The sequence below is a fragment of the Bos javanicus genome, chromosome 6 (assembly GCF_032452875.1).
Source record: "Bos javanicus breed banteng chromosome 6, ARS-OSU_banteng_1.0, whole genome shotgun sequence".
In the NCBI taxonomy this organism is placed as follows: Eukaryota; Metazoa; Chordata; class Mammalia; order Artiodactyla; family Bovidae; genus Bos; species Bos javanicus.
The window spans coordinates 16,863,689-16,885,006 of NC_083873.1; the positions used below are offsets into that span (position 1 = coordinate 16,863,689).

At 37.1% G+C, this 21,318-nt stretch overlaps 1 protein-coding gene across 1 annotated transcript in view; it reads left to right on the plus strand.

Annotated features, from left to right (window-relative positions):
- The window catches only part of COL25A1 (collagen type XXV alpha 1 chain), a 509,464-nt gene extending 489,329 nt beyond the window's left edge, over positions 1–20,135 (plus strand). The window contains exons 32-37 of the mRNA XM_061419417.1: positions 630–683; positions 2,093–2,119; positions 3,074–3,127; positions 7,513–7,590; positions 9,384–9,422; positions 14,975–20,135. Coding sequence (XP_061275401.1) covers positions 630–683; positions 2,093–2,119; positions 3,074–3,127; positions 7,513–7,590; positions 9,384–9,422; positions 14,975–14,977 — 255 coding nt within the window. The 3' untranslated portion in view covers positions 14,978–20,135. The remainder of the gene's footprint in view (positions 1–629; positions 684–2,092; positions 2,120–3,073; positions 3,128–7,512; positions 7,591–9,383; positions 9,423–14,974) is intronic.
- The last annotated feature ends 1,183 nt before the right edge of the window (positions 20,136–21,318 follow it).

Below are 21,318 nucleotides of genomic sequence, written 5' to 3' on the forward strand. Positions count from 1 at the left end.
GACTGTACTGATTTGACTTGATTCATTAATTCTACAAATATTTACTGATGTGCCAGACACTATTTAAGCTGTGGGCATGCAGTAGGGAACAAAGCCAGGATCCGGATACCCTGATGTGCATATTCTAAGGAAGGACTCAGCAGAGGATAGACAATTTATAACATGGGTATGTCTCCCGGTATATGAGCACTCTCAAGTAAAATACAACTCACGTAGGATGGAGGGGAGGGGAGTAAAGGAGGAAAGGCTTGCTGAAGAGGAGACATTGGTAGGAAGAAAAAAAAACATTTTATCCTTACATTTTTGAAAGAGTAGTAACTTAAAATAATTAGTAATGAATAAACATTTCACATGAATGCCAAAGAAACCCAAGCACAGCACATTAGATAGGCAAGTCCTTTTGCACAGTTGGACAGCGTCAGTCTGACCTACAGCCCTTTCAAAGGTGATTCTGTAAAATGCACTAATATTTTCTTTTGCTGTACACTGGCAGCAACCCTGGAAGAGTCTGCCTTTTTAGAATTTTGATAGAATGATGCTTCAAATAGAGGCTTTAGACACAAAGCATTAGAGAAAGTGTATGAATATAGACGTTTGTGTATGATCGGAACTCTCATCTTTTATTACAGGGTGAAAAAGGAGCTATGGGAGAGCCGGGACCCCGAGGGCCGTATGGTCTGCCCGTGAGTTCTGTGTCTCGCGATGTTTCCCCCAGCATGTGTAGACGATCTGTTACTGGCGCAGTTAACTCTCCCCTCATGGGCAGACTAATCCCATTAGAGGAGCAAAGAGCAACCCGCTAATTCTCTTCAACACCAGTGTAACCGTGTGTTTCAGAGATAGGTCATATTTGTGCCATGTTCTCACACTCAGGTACACTCATCCACGTGCTTCACAAGACTGAGAGGATCAGAGGCTGTCCATGAGATGGACAGGGCTAAGCTGAAAGCAGGATTTGGGGCCATCTGACTGGACGGATACTTGGCCTTTCCGTGGGGGGAGGTCATTGTACCAGAAGTGGGTGTGGAAGCTTTATTTAAAACAGCTGTCTTCAGACTTTATCCATTCTCACAGATAACTTACAAAAACTGCTCTTGCTAATAAAAGTTATTTCTAAATGGATATTTACAATGGTTTTGCTGTTTCTGACCTTTCTAAATCACTGTGATGACAAGTGATCTTCAGAACAGAGAATGTTTGATAGTGTTCTATCTTCTGAAAATTCTCAGTTACCCCCACTTCAAATTGAGGGCCTGGGGTCTGCTTCAGAATATTCTTTTTAGGATAATTGTGAATGATGCAATGGGGTAAGATAGGACTTCAGTAGAAGCACATACTTACTGTCATCTCGAGGTTTTTAACCACTGTGTAGCTTCCACATACCTTGCACATTCTAGTTTTTATAAACTGAAATAAAAGCGTCAGCCATGATTATTTGAGTGCTAAAAGAGATGCCGATTTTGAAATAGCTTTCAAAATCTAATTGATGGAATCAAGCATCTTCTCAGCAACTTTTGGGTGGATCCATTGTGTGACCCTGGTCATTGCCCAGAAAATCTGCTCCACAGGAGTGAATGGATAGGAGACCATTCATCTACAAACAGTTTTTAAATTGTGAGCTTCACACCCTCAATATTTGTAGACAAAGTGCACATCTAGACAAATGAAAGCTGTATTTAACAGTTTTCACATTCTTTGCTCACTCATTTATTAAGCTGTCAAAGTAAAGTAGTTTTGATTTCCATATTCTATTAGTGCTTGTGTGTTTTTAAATCAACTAAACAGTATTTTTGCTTTTGACTTACTCCTAGATAAGTAACTTGGATACCAAGAATTAAACTTCAGCAAAATATCACACTATTTAACCTGATACATACTAAAACATGTTCATCACCCTTAACTGCAACATTAACAGTCGCTTCACTTGATTTAGTGGAAGAAATTTGCATTACTAATCAACAGAGGATTTTTTTCACTTTTCTGAATTAGTTGTTTTAATACTAGTGTTGCATGTCCAGGCAGCCTTAAATAGAACAATAGCCTATTCATGAAACGTAGGAACACTAATGTAGCTACTGTGGTTCTTTGGCAGGGGAAAGATGGAGAGCCTGGTCTTGATGTAAGTAAAACATACAGTAAACATCTTCCCATTATAATAGATACTGATGGTCTCCATCGTCAATCACAGCAAGAATAGTTCTAATTTTTTTCTGTGCACAGAGTTACGCATACAGCATATGTTGCTGTGCATGTAGACAGCAATATGAAATCTACTGCTAGTGTCTGCATGAGATAGACATGGAGGCAAAGACCATAATTAGTTTGGTATAAAATTAATAACTGACAGTTGATATACTCCAAAATACTTTCCCAAATTAGAGACACTCAACATCTGTGGCTGAACCACTTATTTTAAAATATGCATAAAATTGAAACATCTTTTACATGCTACCCTTAGGGAAATGGTTATGTTTATTTTTAAAGCTGTTATACGGTATTTTTCTTTTTAGCATTAAAGTCTCTATATATCTTATAGTAACATAATTTTCCAAAAATAATGTTAAAGTCAATCCGTCTTGAAATGTTTACTGCTCGTCCTGTATTATGTGAACAATAACAGGAGCAAAAGTGTTAGTAGTAATTGTGTATCAGGCACCTGTGGTGTGCAGACATCATTCTGGTACTTTCTATACATCTGCGAGTTTAATGCTCACATCGGGAGTTGTGTAGTAAATATTAACCTCATTTTATGGTCAAAGGACTAAAATGCTGAGGTGAGTGATTTGCCCACAGCCACACAAATCCAAGAACGTGCCATGATTCACACTAGGGTCCTAATATTCTCTCCACTCCATTTCTTTGGAGAAGCAGCAAGAAACCTTTGTTTATAGATACTTGAGATGTTAGAGAACTGTTATTTCCAAGTACTACTTTACCCGTCTAAGTTTTGAGATTTGGGGCCATGCCATGTTTCTTTATATTTGCGTTCGGAAACATGAAATCTTGTTTCTTTCAGTATGGTTTTGCCACAGTTACATCAATAGATCTTTTTGGTTTGCTTTTTGTCCTGTAGGGTTTCCCTGGTCCACGAGGCGAGAAGGGTGACCTGGGAGAAAAGGGGGAAAAGGTGACCTCTCCAACCTAGCATGTGCCTGCTTGATTTTTCTGCTTCTGTCTGCTTTGCTGTTCAAGCTGTGTCATTCTTTCTTACATCTCATCTTTCTCCATCCTGTGCTCCAAAAAGACACTGATGTCTGATCTAATGAACCTGGTCTTCACAGAGGAATAAAGAAGGCTACACTGAAAGAAATAAGGGCACTGTTAGTGTAAAAGAAAAGAATTATAATCCCCCGAAAACCAGGCTACAATTTTTTGGACTACCTGACACCAATTAGTTGAAAAACTGAAGTTTCCAGGAGGTGTCAAAAATGAGAGGGGCAGGCATTTATTACATTAATAATATTAAATAGCGCAAATCTGCAACAGTCTTCTGGCAGAGCTCACCTAAGCCTGTAAAGCCAGCACCTCATTTATCTCCACAACATTCACGGTAGAGACAGGATATGTCCTGTATCTTGATTTTTTCAGTTGGAAAGTGGAAGACAAGCATTGTTTCTGAGACCATTACACAGGGACCAGGACTTGTTGCCTTCAAACACCACAGGCATTTTAAATGAAGATATTAGTGTATTTTATGAGATTGGTTTTTAGGTTCTATCTCAAGATAGATAAGGAGCCAATATCAGACAAAATGGTTTTATGTCTGGAAACAAAGTTTGGATTATGGCTATTTTAAACCACTTTTTCTTCTTTGAAGAATAGTTATATATAGTTTTATATATATATATATATATATATATGACACAGATGAAGAAGGGGGAAAAAAAGAAACCTCTATAGAATAATGAAAATCCTAAAGTGGCTGAATTGTACTTCCACAGTTCAAATTTAAACCAATTCTCTTTCTCAGATTGGGCTTCCCATGTGGCTCAGTGGTAAAGAATCAGCCTTCCAGTATTGGCAGGAGATGCAGGAGACACAGGTTCGATCCCTGGGACAGGAAGATCCCCTGGAGGAGGAAATGGCAACTCACTCCAGTATTCTTGCCTGGAAAATCCCCTGGACAGAGGAGCCTGTCAGGCTACAGTCCATGGGGTCACAAAGAGTAGGACGTGACTGAATGACTGAACACACACACACACACACACACACAGAGTTCTCAGATTAATTTATGCTCTACTTAACACACTATTTTCAAAACCCTATAAATTCTCTTTAACAGTGAAGTTCATAGATGTTAAAAAGCAAGGCCAAATGAGAGTTGCCCAAAAAGGATATTAAGCCTTCTGTGTATTCTTTGGGCTTTAAACAATACTTAGCTTCCCACTCCTAGGAAAGTGCATGTGAGTGGTTATATAAAACATCACTATCATCGTTGTCAACATCAACATATTTATTGATGTGTTTTTATGTTTTTCCTAGAGCTTTACATATGAGAGTCTTGTAATCTTCATAACAACCCACTAAGGGTGGCGTTATCATTGTCCCCATTTCATAGGCAAGGAAACTGAGGCATAAAAAAGTTCTTGTATTCTGAACTGTAAATTGTAACTATGAAATATACATGTTTTGAGGTAAAAGCTTTGGGCCCAAGGTGTGTGTGTGTGTGTGTGTGCCTTCAAGATTATAGACATTTATTTTATACTTACCTAATGGATTATATGAGTCTAAAACTTCATCCACTCAAAATAATGTTAGCATTATGAAGATATTCATTCTAATGATCTTTTAAACAAAGAAGAAATTACCAGTATTATAACTTGTGAAAACCTAAAGCTACAAATTTAATCCTCAGAATAATGTTAATCACTCAATACAAAAGTATTTCTGTACTTCAGATTCCATTATTAGAAGTTTTATACTTAGGAAATTAGATCCAAATGTGAGCCCTTTATGTATATCATTCTTTGACAGTGGAGATAAAAATTAGCAAGAGCCCCTATGTATTTATATCCACAAAGACACAGTTGCAAAACTATGCTGATTAATAATAACACTGACACATTATTCTCTACAATAGTATCTGTTTTCCATAAAGCTTGAGGTTCACTAAAATATTGGTAAAAAATGATTCCCTGAGCCTGTTACAGTCAGCATTCATATGACAACGCTTTTTCATTGAATGATTAATCTGAGTTGATTAACCAATCAAAGGAATGGAGTCCTAAATTAGTAACACCCAGCATACCTGGTGTCGGTCACACCTATGTGAGGAGGAGCCCACTGCCTCTCAAATAAGTCTAAGTCAGTTTTATGTCACAGAACAGATGTTATTTGCTGAAGAAGAGTGTTGATTCATCTCGCATGCGTGAGCAATTTACTCCCAAAGCTCCTCCCATCGTCCTTCCTATCACACCTGCTTTCATTTCATGTCACCCTGGCATCTCGAGTCTTTGTTTTTGATTGCGATCAACTAAGCCACACAGAATTTCTCTTTCCCCGATAGTAGAGAAACCCAACTGGTTTTGATTCTGAGCCTTCTGATGCAATCTTTTTGGCACACAGGAGATCAATGTGGAGTTTCACTCACACAGTCAGAACGAATGCATTAATTTGAATGCATATCTCATCTATATCTGTTATGTATATGTCTTTGAATATTAATGCTGTTTTGCTTCTGAAATTATTCAGATTTACTGTATCTGTCATCCTGATTGCAGAATGAATATACTCATTTAAATATGTATTGCATAGTATTTTGTATTCTGCACTGCACCAGCTTCTTGTCTATAAATATGCAGAGATATTTATGCTAATATGAAACAGCTGAGGTACATTCCTTCCTTCGCCTCCTTTTGCCTCCTTTCCTTAATTCCATGTAAACTTCCACAACCTTTACCTTGATTCCTAAATACTAATTCCCATGGCTACATTCCCACTATGTAATTATCCTGCCTACCTCATTTTTAATATTAGCTCAACTGAATCCAAACTGCTTTTCCCCTCTGGAACAAAACTTTTTTTTCTTTTGCTTTTGTTACCTTGTGAGTAAGCTGGAAATCCATTTACCATTGTGAATACCTGGCATGACATCAAATAAGCAATTAAAAAACATCTCTTGGTTTATAAATAAGTCTATTTCTCCAACTGACATTGCTAAGAAATCTTAGCACTTTTAAAATTTATTTACCTGACACAATCAGGGAAGTATTTGTTTTTAGTTTCCTTAAAAAGAATGTTAAAAGAAAGAGAAGGATCTTTTTTAACACACTGTGTTTAAATGAGAGCTACAAAAAATGATGTCAGAAAGTTGGATACATTTCAAAAAGATACAAATATTTTTTCCTTTTCCTCTGGCTCATGTAACTTTCATCTCTTATAGGATTAGGGTGGGAAAAAAGTTGGTAGGTACTGCAGATTGGCTGTGAAAGCTCCATTATTCCTCTCAACTTCCCCTGCCACCGGCTGACTTCAATACAGTTGGTGTCTGCCGTCTTCACCGGAGCTGTGGCGGGAACACCTCATTCACAAGGACCCTGGCATTGGGTCTAAGTCAGCACTGATCCTCCTTTCTGACGTGTCAGCTTTTAAGTTCTTCTTTCATCTTGCTGAGTCTTTTTAATGAAATCTTGTATTTCACTCCCCAGAATCCATCGCCACGCTGAAAGTCTGTTTTTTCATAACGTCATGCCTTATCTAAACCAGAAAACGGTGGTAAATGCCCTTCCAGACTTTCATTGGCTAAACCATCTTTTGAATCACCATTACTTCCCCCCACCGAAATAAAAACTGTCTTTTATTTAAACCCTTGTATCCACAGGGGGAAAAGGGAAAGAAAGGCAAAAAGGGGCCTAAAGGGGAGAAAGGAGAACAGGGTGCTCCTGGATTAGATGCACCGTGCCCGTTGGTATGTCTGACTTGTGCAACCGTCTCCAGGTGCCCCATGCGGAGGCTGAGCTGGGAGAGGAGCAAGCTGGAGGGGCCGTACCAGCGCAGTTCTGATTGGGTCTGTTTTCAAAAGACAAAAAGCATTTTATTTTGTTATGGGAGTATAGCCGATTAACAATGCTGTGATACTTTCAGGTGGACAGCAAAGGGACCCACCCATACACATACATGTATCCACTCTCCTGATTGGGGTTTTTTAACATAGACTTTAAAGTCCCTCGGGTTTTCCTGGTGTGTGCCACCCTTTGCCTCTGGTCACCAGCTCTTCTTGGGTTTCTCAGCAGTCAAGGATTGATGTGCATCCAGGGGGTGAATGCAGGATCAGAGGAGGAACCAGGACTCTTCCCTCAAGCTCCCCAGAGCAGGTCCAGGTGCCCAGACAAGCCCTGGTTATAGGACCACGTCAAGCTCTGTTGTCTTTTGTCCAACCTCGCTGGCTGTTGCCTTTCCCTTCAGAGTTGCTCCTCTCCCAGTCTTTTGTTACCATGGTTATTTCTTTAGCAGGATTTGTGCTCAAGTGATTTCTTCTGTTTAGTAACGTTATGAGTTAATCTTTACAAACAGGGATTCCGTGGCGTTAAGGGGGAAAAAGGGGAGCCAGGCCAGCCTGGTCTGGATGGGCTGGATGCCCCTTGCCAATTGGTACAGTATTTCTCTTTCCTACCACCCTGCATGCCATTCCTTTGTTTATTACGCATTCATCCCTCTCAGTGTAAAGTGGTACTTCCAGAGCAAGCTTTCCATGATAAACACACCACATGCATGTGCATGAATAGCTCCTTCAGCGACTCTGCAGAGTGAAGAGAGCATGTGTTTCAATCAGTGACTGCGAACTAACCTCCTGACGTTGTTCTCACAGCTGACATGGCCGCCATGTCTGTGTCCTGGGGAATGTCAATTTATCCAGTAACTATTTCAAGATGACATTAAAAAAAAGTAAAGGTACAGCTAGGCTTTAACTTTGGGTTTTTCCCCTAAAGTTAGCTTTTTTTCTTTAAAAGAAATAAAGGCATTTTTGCCACTTCCACTAAATTCCTGTCAGGCTGTAAATAAGGACAAACCTACAAAGTTAAGCTTCTATGGTCAAGATTTAACCAGTTCGAGGGAATGCTGTTAAGAGACCATAGAGACAAAAACCAAACTTCTTGAAGCTTCTAAAGGTGATAATAGTCTGTAGCCCATATCCTCTTCTTTGTCACATAACCTTTTCAATTTAATGGCCTCTCCTTTTGAAACTCACTTTCCTAAAGTAGAAAGATCTTCCCTACCTCCATTTGGCATGAACTCAAAATCCTTCTTACACTAAAATCTAAAATTCTACTGGGTGATCCTTCTCCTTGTACCAATCTGGCATTACCAATTTTTTCCCAAATAAAGTCATTTTAAGGTTGTTTTTTTTTAAAAAAAAAAACAATTAAAAAGTATATTCTGACTTTCTGAGGTGTAAAGGAAAATTGTATGATTGTGTTGATGGTTATATTTGGTCTGCATGTTCTCGTATTATTCTTAAGTACTAAGCATGATTCTTTAAAGATAAATTTATGCTTCTCAAGTCTTTTAAGAGATTGCATAAGAGAAGAAATTTTTATTCAGTCAATAATTGCAGTTAGATTTCCATATGATGTGCCCGGTCTTTTATTTTGTTTGCTTGATATTGACAATAAATAATAGTTCACAATCATTTTGCTGGGAGAAAACACAAGCATGCTTCATAGTATGTCGGTTCTTCTTGTCTTATTTATATCATTTGTATCTGAAGAGTGCTTACACCTTAAGTGAAAATAAATTTTGCAACATTTTTGTTTATTCAGGACTTGTTAATTGGCTTCTGAAGAATTTCAATTAAAAAATTGACAAAGACTTTGGATAACATTTTACTGTAAAGATATAAACACTACTTATTTTTTACTCCAATCAATTTAATGGTCTACTTTTTCTGCTTTCAATCTAGAAAAGTTGAAAAATACGCCATGTGAAGAGCTATAAACTTCAGATAGAAATGGTTCATCACTGATTACTCATCATTATTATGCATTTAGCCATAAAACATAGTGATCAGGAAGAGAAGTTATTTTCATTTATTGAATAAAGATAATTATAAAAGGCATTTTAATGAAATTAAGAGAAATAGTACAGATTTATTATCTAAAGATATAACTAAGTAGACCACTAGGTTTTACAAATCATTGTTCAACGTTAAGGATAAATATTTGTATATTTTATTTATTTGCAAAATGTGTACTCACTTTGGAAAACATTTGAATTTCCTTCATTTTAACTAGTGTTGGGTAGTCTATTAGGGGTGGATAAAAGATGCCTATGACTAAAGCCACCTAACAGCTATAAATCCATTGTTAAGCCTCTGAGCTTATTAATTATGAAGTATGATAACTTTTGTGGAAGCTGAGGAATTTTTATTCTTCTTTTTAAAATAGGGGCCAGATGGATTACCCATGCCTGGCTGTTGGCAAAAGGTAGGCATTACGGAGTTATTTCTAAAAGAAGCACTCTCCCTTTCTCTTCACCTGGCCTAGCCCTTTCCATTTAGAACAGATTTTTTTTTTTAATTTCACATTCTTGGAATGTATATGGGTATTAAAAAGCAAAAGCTTCCATCTCTGGAATACCTTTTGATGGTGTTTGCTGCTAATTTATTTCTAAATGGATAAGTGAAAATAGTACCTAGCAAACACTGTAATTTGGACCTCTCCTTATTTAATCTTTTCTTCAAAATGGAAAGGGGCAGTGCATCTTGACAATGGTTTGCTTGTGTCAAATTCCTTTTCTTCCTATTGTTTCAAATTATTCTTAATTGTGATTCCTTTCCTATTTGTACTCAATTACTTAGATAAAATATGCAAATACACGGTAGAACCCTGTCGATCAATATTAGTCACAAAGCTGAGAAAGCAGAAAATGTAAGAATGATTTTTTTATTCAAAGATGCCTTGATTTATTTAGGAGAATATGGTTATATTTAAGTTGATATACTTTATGATAGCAGTTTGCTCTAGACTCTGCATTTGGCCACCCATAGTCACCGTGTGTGTATTCAGTAGAGAAGGGAACTTATTCTTCATAGAGAACCTGTGTAAAAAGGCTGTGTGATAAGCCCTTTCATATAGGTGACATCACTTTAATCCTTATCATAATCCTATAGGGTATCACTGGGCTTTCCATGTGACTCAGTGGTAAAGAATCCACCTGCCAATATTGGCAGGAGATGCAGGTTCGATCCTTGGGTCAGGAAGATCCCCTGGAGGAGGAAATGGCATCCAGCTCCAGTATTCTTGCTGGGGAAATCCCATGGATGGAGGAGCCTGGTGACACAACTGGGCACACAGCACAGGGTGTTAGTAACCCCAGTGACGCTGTGAGGGAAATGAAATGCAGAAAAGTTAAGTAACCTCCAAGGGCACAGACCTAGTATGTTACAGAACTAGAAGTAGACAGTGGAAAGCAGTGGCAGAACTTTGCAGAGGGAAGAGATCTGTGTACTGTGCTGTGCAGAGAATACCAAACCTTTACACTGTAACGGTGCAAACCTCAGCATAAAGCACTGTGCATACGCTACCTAAGGTTAAAGGAATTCCACTGATGTGAAAATGAGCTGAGGGAAGTATCAGTTCAGTTCAGTTCAGTTCAATTGCTCAGTCATGTCCGACTCTTCATGACCCCGTGCATCGCAGCATGCCAGGCCTCCCTGTCCATCACCAGCTCCCAGAGTTCACTCAGACTCACGTCCATCGAGTCAGTGATGTCATCCAGCCATCTCATCCTCTGTCATCCCCTTCTCCTCCTGCCCCCAATCCCTCCCAGCATCAGATTCTTTTCTAATGAGTCAACTCTTCGCATGAGGTGGCCAAAGTACTGGAGTTTCAGCTTTAGCATCATTCCTTCCAAAGAACACCCAGGACTGATCTCCTTTAGAATGGACTGGTTGGATCTCCTTGCAGTCCAAGGGATTCTCAAGAGTCTTCTCCAACACCACTTCAACAACACCACTTCAAAAGCATCAATTCTTCAGCTCTCAGCTTCTTCACAGTCCAACTCTCACATCCATACATGACCACTGGAAAAACCATAGCCTTGACTAGAACAACCTTTGTTGGCAAAGTAATGTCTCTGCTTTTGAATATGCTATCTAGATTGGTCATAACTTTCCTTCCAAGGAGTAAGTGTCTTTTAATTTCATGGCTGCAGTCACCATCTGCAGTGATTTTGGAGCCCCAAAAATAAAGTCTGCTACTGTTTCCCCATCTATTTCCCATGAAGTGATGGGACCAGATGCCATGATCTTCGTTTTCTGAATGTTGAGCTTTAAGCCAACTTTTTTACTCTGCTCTTTCACTTTCATCAGGAGGCTTTTTAATTCCTCTTCACTTTCTGCCATAAGGGTGGTGTCATATGCATATCTGAGGTTATTGATACTTCTCCCGGCAATCTTGATTCCAGCTTGTGCTTCTTCCAGCCCAGCATTTCTCATGATGTACTCTGCATATAAGTTAAATAAGCAGGGTGACAATATACAGCCTTGATGTACTCCTTTTCCTATTTGGAACCAGAGGGAAGTATACATGCACTTTTATCATTTTGAATTTTTTCCTCTAACACTGTGGCTTATTCAGTCATTTTTTTAAAAATGTATTGAAGTATAGTTAATTTAGTGTGTAATATTGTGTTCCTTCCTTCTGTACAGCAGTGATTCAGTTATACACATATTCTTTTTCATATTCTTTCCCATTATGGTTTATTGCAAAATATTGAATATAGTTCCCTGTGCTATACTTTAGGACCTTGCTGTTTATCATTTTTCAGGCGTTTTTGACTGGCAGGCTTCACGGGCAAAACTGCAGGAAGGCAGAGAGACATGGAGAGACAGGACTCTTATTTACCTCTCATCTCATCAACTCTATTGGTGAGGAGATCCTGTGAAACTGCCTCTCTTGCTTAACTACTGTCATACCGGCTTGGCCAGGGAAAGAAAACCCTTCTCTCCCAGTCATTTATTCAGTAGCTTCCCATACTCCACTTTCAGCCTGTCAGACCACTAGCTCCCTCACTTTGGAGGTCAACTGGTTCTTAGGAAGATGAGCCTGTCATCATAGTCTTCTTCACCTGAGAAAACTATCCTTTCACCGTCATAACCCCTGTTCTCAGAATTTTTAATACCATCCTGAGCTGGAATTACCATCTGCTCTTTAACCTTGGCCCTGTAATCTGATCCTGTCATGATTTTTTAATCCAGTCATCCGAACACTTTACATGGAGGGAGATGTGAAAGGCCTAACCTTATTCAGCCTCTGACACTACTCGGAACTTGGGTTCACGTCATTTTCAGCCTCTTCTAAACCATGGCCCTTTCGTGAGGCATAAAAATAATGGCAACAAGCAAAGGATTCATCATCTTGTTGGTTCATAAAATGGCCAGATCATTTTATGAGCTAATGTGAGTGGCTCAGAAAATCAGAAATTTCCCTTTTAGGTACTTATTTTTCCACAGAATATATACTATGCCCTGTATAAGATTAAGGCTCTCCTAAATCTAGCCTCTCTTTATATAAAGAATATATACAACACTTAAATCAATTAGACTTCAATAAAATTTTTAAATGGTAAAAAAGAGAATAACTCAGTGGTAAAGCTTCAAGATTGCTTACCACATTCCCCAACACAATCAAATGCAAACCATTGTGATCATCCTCTCCCAACATCTTCCTGCACCAAAAAGAGAGAAAGAAAACAATTAGACGGGGTTGGTAGAGGCAAACTATTCAATTTAGAATGGATAAACAAGGTCCTACTATATAACACAAGAACTATATCCAATCTCCTGGGATAAGCCATAATGGAAAAGAATATTTTTTTAAAAGTGTATGCATGGGTAAAATTGAGTCACTTTGCTGTAACAGCAGAAGTTGGCACAACATTGTAAACCAACAGTACTTCAATTAAAAAAAAAAATTAGAAAAATGAAATGTTCTAAAATTTCTTCTGTGGTCAACTTAGCCATCTCAAATACGCTGTTGGTCAAATCAAATTAATTTTTAAGTGATATTATTAAAAGAAGGCCAGGAGATTACTTAGTCCTGTTTTAGTGGACCACATTTTTGAATATTAAGTTTAATAGTGTCTAGAGTGATGCAGGTTCAAACCCTGAATTGGGAAGATCCCCTGGATCGGGAAGTGGCAACCTGCTCCAGTATTCTTGCCTGGAAAATCCCAGGCAGAGGAGCCTGGTGGGCTACAGTCCATGGGGTCACAAAGAGTCAGATGTGACTGAGCACACACACACAGTCTCTAGACTCAGTGATAAATGTTTGACTGAAAATTCAGATTGTAGCCACAGAAGAAAGCGCTGTGATTAATGAACAAGTCCTATTTTTTTTTTTTTTTTATTCCCTCTCTGGTGGCTCAGATGGTAAAGCGTCTATCTACAATGTGGGAGACCTGGGTTCGATGCCTGGGTCGGGAAGATTCCCTGGAGAAGGAAATGGCAATCCACTCCAGTATTCTTGCCTGGAAAATCCCATGGACAGGGGAGCCTGGTAGGCTACAGTCCATGGGGTTGCGAAGAGTCGGACACGACTGAGCGACTTTCCTTTCCTTTCCTATTGTTTTTATGCTGCTCTCAATAATAATTTTTTCATGTAAAACTATTTGATATTTATTTAAATTACTTTTCTTTCTAGATATAGTTCAGTTATCTGTATTTGGAGAATAATGATGTATCAATTCACATTGTAATTCATACAGTGAGTAAAAGGCAGAACTCATGGTTCAGAAAATCCTTAAAAGCTATTAAAATTATCATCTGTCCTTATCCGGAGATTAAAAACCACTTCATAGGAAAAATACCTATAGCCTTCACATTTTTAAATGTTTCATGAAATTTTGTTTTTTCAGATAGGGCAGGCTTGCAACAGAATCTTCCTAAAGTAAGGTGACCGATTTTTTAAATTAAGTTTTAAAAGCTTGTGGGGAAAAAAGGATCTTTAAAATTCTGGAGACTATTTACAAAACATTGGTTTCTCAAAAAATATGTTTGAAATTTGAGATGAGTGGGTGTGTGGAGAAAAGAATACTTCCTGTACACATTCTCTGGCCTTAGCATGATGTGTGTAACACTAAGTGAACTTTATTGCTAAAAATCACAGGGTACCCAGCCTCTTACACATACTTAATATAGCATCTATTTTTACTGGAGAGAAAAAAGCAAATATTTTTAATTAGTGAAATGAAAGATGACTGAGGATGAGTCACCATTGTGATGGGGAGATGAGAGATCTTTAACATCGTCCTTCTCTGGACATTCTACTTTTCTCACTGATTTTTGTTTGCGAAAAAGTCAAGTTTGTCACCAAGATCTGCTCTATAAGTTATACCTCAAAGACTTTTGTTCTTGTATTCTCTCAGACTTAAAACTTCAGCTCCAGGGCAACCTTAGTAATTATGGCTGCCACCCAGAGCAAGGAACTGGGCATTTCTAGATCTTTAGATCACAGTAGAACCTGTCATACAGCTTGAAGACTTGACAAGAGAGGTCAGTCCTGCTCGCCCTTCACAGCAGGGCAGGGCCAGGAAAAGGAAATAAGAACAAGGACAGCGGAGTGTTACAGTTGAGTGTCAGTGAAATAAGCAGTGCATTACACTTGTGTTCTAATGCTTGGAGACGATTACATAAGCCATGCATAGAACATGTATTTTAATTATGGTGTGTCTGTGATAAAATTCAAATTTTCTGCTTTCCCAGAATAGTTAGTGAGACAAACACTTCCCACAGACTTCTCAGTAGCAAAATAAAAATGTGGGTTGAACCGAGGATAAAATGTTTGATGAGTTTTAGAAAACTAGTGTATAGGACATATCAACTGGCTCATTGATTAAAAAAAAACAACAAAACAACTTCTATTCAGGGTTCTACCAGTTTTCTTAAAATAAAGCCAATTGGGAATTTTTATCCTAAACTACTAATTCTCTATATTTCTCTTTTTTGTTTGTTTGTTTGTTGTTTGTTTTCCTGCAGTGATGAATCTAACCTTCCGAGCATGACGTTGTGTATATAATGGTCCACTTTTTATATTTATAGTTGAAATTGGATTGCAGATTGTACAAGTCTGAGATATGTTTACATATAGCTGCTTCTTCCTGTTGGCTGTCGTACACATATCCATCTTTTCTTCCCTTACATCTAAAATCGGGCAAGATGTGAAACCAGTAAGAAGCCTGCAGAAAATATAGATCAGTATCTCTTTATCTTATGTGAAGATATGTATTTATATGGACCCAGTGATAGAAATCGATTGTTCTTGCTATTTTCTTACCTTGGGCTTGTTAATTGCATGGGCAAAAAAAGCGCCATGAGATAGTTTACATGAAATTGTGACCAAATACGAACTCAAAGCTATGAAAATGTACTATATGGACTGAGTTTAGAGTTTATCATCACAGCCCTCCTCACCTTTGCTGTTCATACCCACACCACCCACTGAAACTGACTAAAGAGCATGATTGTGTGCCAAGCCTGCTTGCTGTGCACCTTCAGATGCTAGCATGCCGCGTGATGAGTCATTTGATCACAACGGAGCTTTTATTTCTTTTGTCATCTCAAGGGGGTTACACCGTGGCTTATTGCCAAAAAGTGATTAAGGTGGCGGAGAGCGCACACACAAATGGTCTTGTATTTTACGGGCGCTGCGGTCCCAGCTACAGATCTTCAGCTTCCAGGATTGTGGGCTCATGTGGCCTCCTTTGTTAAAACGTCCAGGGGCTGAGCTAGTTGCTGACACCAGTTTTCCTTGGGCTGCCCTTGGCAGTGAAGACAAGGATAGAGGATTGGTTCAGCCTCCTGCGCTGTCTCTCGTGTGACCAAGCAGAAAAGAGGTTTACAAAAAGGCAGGCACCCAGAATAGTGGACTTTTTTTTTTTTAATAAACCAAATTCCAGCAAGGGTTAAAATGGGTGCATTTGGAAAATGACAGAGGCGTACAGCACTTCTTTGGGGTAGGAGGTTCTTGGATTGGCAGTCCCTGTTGCTGAAGACAAAGCATGTGTACATCTCACCAAAGCTTGGGTTGCTGAAGAAATCACAAATCCCAGGAAGCGGGTGGATGAGACAACCTTTCCTGAAGATGTAGGAGAGTTCACCCTACATTGTCTACAGAAGCTGATGTGAGAGCTTGCTCCCATCCAAGATCCAACCCGTGCTAAACATTTTCTACAAACTTCTAGAAACAGAACGATATTTTCCATTCTTTTTAATACTTTTTTCTTTTAGCCCCAGGAATATTCAGGAAACTTTTTTTTCAGCTTTTGTCACATTTATTTTGAACAATTTTTTTTTTTTTTTTGTCTTCAAAGCCTTGCAACTTGGTACACCAATGGTCCAGATGAGCTTTTGCTAACTTCCCTCTTGTTCTGAATAATTGAGGAGAATATAAAAGAAGCTCCACTTTCAGTTCAGTCATTGTAAAGCATCAAAGTTAAGCCATTTTTCAGTACTTTTTGACTTTTTTTGTAGGATGAATATAACATACATAGTGATTATCAGTTAAGATAAAGTCAAGATTTGGTCACATTTGATAGTATTAACTCATTTCTATTTCTTGTAGTTCTATTTAGATCTAAGTTGTATCTATATTTGGATTTCTTTTATCTTTTTTATATTTCTAAATGTTTGTCTTATGCACAGACCAAATCTGAGATCTCAGAAAGCTGTGAAATATAGTTGCCATTAAGAGTATTTTTTTCAACTACTTGCTCAAAAGTTACCTAATTGTATTAGACGGAGCATTTCTTTGCACAGTAAAGAGTTGCCAGCGTGTTTTGAAATGACTTATTACGTTAGGGTTACGTTAGGAGGAACATCATCAGTGAGCAGTCACTCTTTCAACCCATTGGACAATACAATTTCTCATTTCGGGCCGTTTTGTGGGAAATTTTCTGGTTTCGTGTATAGGTTTTCACCAGCAGAAGGGAAATTACCTCACCATTGGCTTCTGGTGACAACAGTTAAGATACGATTGTAAGACAGGGATCCTAAGATCCTTATGATCTCTTTCAGATTATATAACCAAATGCTCAGTTATACAAAATGCCTTCTTTTTGTTTCGATTATGTTTTTGAGAATTGAAAGATGTTTGAACGAATCTATCAATCAAATTGGTAACATTTCTAGTAACATTCCACACTCCGAAACCAATTTAGCATTTTTCAAACAAAAGAGGGCATTTTCTACCCATCTCTTGTATGAGCTGGCTAGGATATGGTGTTTTTTCAATGTCTGAAACAATTTGTCTTAAATGGTTTGGAAAAATGAACTAAAGCGGGTAAAGCTACAATCTCTTCAGGAGAACAAACAGTAGTGTCTTGAGAAAAATCTGGTGGCTATATTTCTTCCTGTCTATCTTTCTTTCTACTCCTCCAGCAGAAAGAGGAATCAAGATGGATCACTATTTAAAACTTGCACAGCTTCAAAAGAGAATACCTCAACATCAAAAGAGAAACATTTCACGTACAAAAAATATATATATTTTTTAAACATGGCCCTTTAGAATACTGTTCTATCCTATGTGTATATTGAGGTTTTGCTCTATAACTGATTTGACAAAATTGATTTTTATTCCATGATTAAAGGAAGCTGTAAACTTTCAATATATTTATTTCTTTGGGGAAAACCAAAGGACTGTGGTCCTCCTCTTTGTTCCATGGAATTACTAGGTCTTAACCATCTTGCATAATTTTCAGCTTTTGTTATTAAAATATTTTAAATCATCCATTTTGTTATCAACATAGAAAATCCTCAAGTAATTGCCTAATGAACTCATGAATGTGTCTGCTGATATATGTGTTGGCAGATACATATCTTTCTTTAAGTTTTCTTTCTTTTAATTTCTCATTGGATAGAAGATTAAGAAAAAATACATGAGAGACACATTGAAAATAAGTCAAGATCAGGTTCTATTTCTGATAAGCATCTTTTAAGAATGTCAAATTGGTATGTGTTTTAGCTTTTAAATTGTTTTCCATTTATGTTGGTGCTAATGTATTTCTCTTTCTTTATGGAAAATGCAATTCTACTATGGATAATTTCATTTCTCTGTTTAACAGCATTCCTAAACTGTTAGTGTGTGATTTTAATTTTAAAGTTTATGGATTCACTATAATTATGGTTCAATGACCAGTCTTTCTTAATGTAAAAGAAAACAAAACAGCGTACTCTTAGGTGATGTGTGTTTGTTTGGATTGTGGATCCTCTTATTTCATGTTCATTTCATGTATCATATGCCTTTATCAACTTTCATCTTTTAGCTTATATAATTTGAGTGACAAAACCAACATTAGACAACCTGCATACATTCATAGAGTACCTGACACATAAATATGCTGAAATTTTTCTTCTAGTTTTCATTTTCATTATGAAAAGCAGTCATGAAAGGTTTTTCTTATTTGATTTCATAGAAAACATGAGAATATCTTTAATTTCTACCAGAAATGATCTGTTCTTAAACCTTGTGCATGATGTTCTGATGAGACAGTAAGAACTCTGATTCACCCAGTAGTTCAATCTATATATGCTCTGTCTACTATATGTATATATATATACACACACCTCTCTGCTAGTTTGGAAATGATCAAATCAGCATGATCAAATTAGGACATTAATGGAAAAAATAACTGGTATCATATCTTTATCACTTAGAAAACATGCTTAATTTTCCAAAGTTTTATTTTTAATGTTTCTATTGTAGCATAAAAAGTTAACACAATATTTCATTCTTTTTTTTTGACCATTATATATAATCTTGCCCAGAAATACACAATGCTTGTTAAGGTGGGTGATGTTTTTATGTCTCCTAATAAATGATCATAGGAACATGCAGATATTGATATTTGAAATCTTGTTTTTCTCTACTTCTTGATAATGAATTTATATTAATAGTTACTATTACCAAAAATGAACTTTTAAAATTTTTACCAAAACAAACAAAAACCTTGCTGTATCTAAAAAGTCAGGACCACAACAACTTAATCTTATATTCTCAAGAATAAAGATTAACAACAGTCACCTGTGATTCTGGCTGTTAAAATAATTCATTCCTAATGGAATTAACATACTTGACCAGTTATAATTCTGCTAAGTTATTTTAGAATTTAAAGACCTTCAGTCCCTAATCTTTCCCATTTTTGTTGAAATAGCTTCATATCAGCTAGATTTACTATATGCCATAGCAGAGATACCCTTACAACTTAAATTTTAAGTGGATTTTGTTTTTGCTAATTCAATACTGAAACATTTTAATGGCATTTCTCATTTTTTAATGTATTTAAATGCAGAAGTTATCCTATGCTGCTTATTGACAAAACTGTCCTTTGGGGAATAAGAAGACTTTTTCAACCTGACCTATTACATTTGATTTACTGATAACAAAGTACCAACATTTCTCAAAATGCAGTGGATATTCTCATATATCTCAGAAATATTAATTGGATTCACAAAAGAATGTCTTACATATCATTGACATTTATGTGAATATTCTTTATACTGTTGTAAATGTTTCATGCAATTTAATAACATTTTTAAAAGATGTATGTATCTGATTTTCCTTTAGAAAATATATTTTTATTTGTATTTTTTACATTTTAAAGTTCATCTCTATGTGCAGCTATTTTTATATTGCCAAAAAAAATCACATAAATACAAAATGAGAGAAAATGCAAAAAAAAAATATTTTGGCAAGCATTACACTGCATATTTTTCTTACTGTTGTGTGGGCCAGTCTCATGTAATTGATTATTCTAAGAATGTGTTGTGTCTTACCACTGTAAATATGGCACAAACCTGTTTTTCTTGATAGTATAAATAATTGAAAGATTGAATTCTCCCTGTTTGATTTCTTGTTTCATTTCACGATCATTTCTCCAGCTGAGATTACAGAATCAAAAGACACAGTGGTTTTTGATTTGCAGCCTGGAGATAACTGCCTTGTGTTCAGTTTCTGATTTGTTTTTATTTGCTTTTTTAACTTGTTTTCAGGGTTCCTAGTTTGTGAGAAGTTGATCTTCATAATTATTTTTACACTATTTATGACTTATTTTCATAATGTAAAAAGTGTGTAATTATTACAATATTAATCCAAACATGGTCATGAATTGTATTGTTATAAAGCTTTATTGATGTTCACGAACACCGTGGTCTGTCTTCTCTAATTTAAACACAGTCCATGAAGAATTTTATTCTATTTTTCTACAGTACTGTAACACTACCATTCAACTTAGTGCTCCGCTGTAGTGATTTTCTGCACACACAAAAAAAAGACTCATACTTTCTGTTAATTAGATAGTAAAAACTATACTGAGCCTCTCCTCCAAGTTCACTTTTCTTCCAGAACCATTCATCTTGAATTAAACTCCCTTGTATTCAGTTGACTCTTACCTGCGCCACATCAAATCAGGGATTCGAGTGTAGTACCTAGCAATCACATCAATGTATTGAATAATGAGTGACTGAATGCCTCTCTAAGGCATCAGTTATTTTTGCGTCCTCACTAAAAGAGCCCTTGTCTTTCTTGCCCTTACCCATAGCGCTCGATGCAGGTGACGGTTGTCTGTTAGTCACTCAGTCGTGTCTGACTCTGTGGCCCCATGGACGGTAGCCCACCAGGTTCCTCTGTCCATGGGATTCCCCAGGCAAGAGTACCATCAACACCCTTTTAAACACTCTTTCCTTTAGTTCCCGTATCATGTCCTTTCACTCTTGTTTTCTCCTACATTAAAAAAAAAAAATTTATTCAAGTATAGTTGAATTATAATGCTGTATTAATTTCTGCTGTATAACAAAGTGATCAAATAATATGCATATATATATATATATATATATACATTCTTTTCCATTATGGTTTATTACAGGATATTGAATATAATTCTTTGTGCTACACAGTAGGACCTTGTTATTTACCCATTCTATATGTAAGTTTGCATCTGCGAATCCCAAACTCCCAATCCTTCTTTTCCGCATCCCCTCCCCCTTGGAAACCACAAGCCTAGTCTCTGTGTCTGTGAGTCTGTTTCATAGTTATCTTCATTTGTGTCATATTTTAAATTCCACATATAAGTGATACCATATGACACTTGTCTTTTCCTGACTTACTTTGCTTAGGGTGATAATGTCTAGGTCCATCCATGTCACTGCAAATGGCTTTATTTCATTCTTTTTTATGATTGAGTGATATTCCCTTACTCATGCTATATATCCATCATTTATATACCACATGCTGTCTATCCATCCATCTACCAGTGGACATTGAGGTTGCTTCCATGTCTTGGTTTTTGTAAATAGTGCTGCTGTGTTGCATGTATCTTTTTGAATTA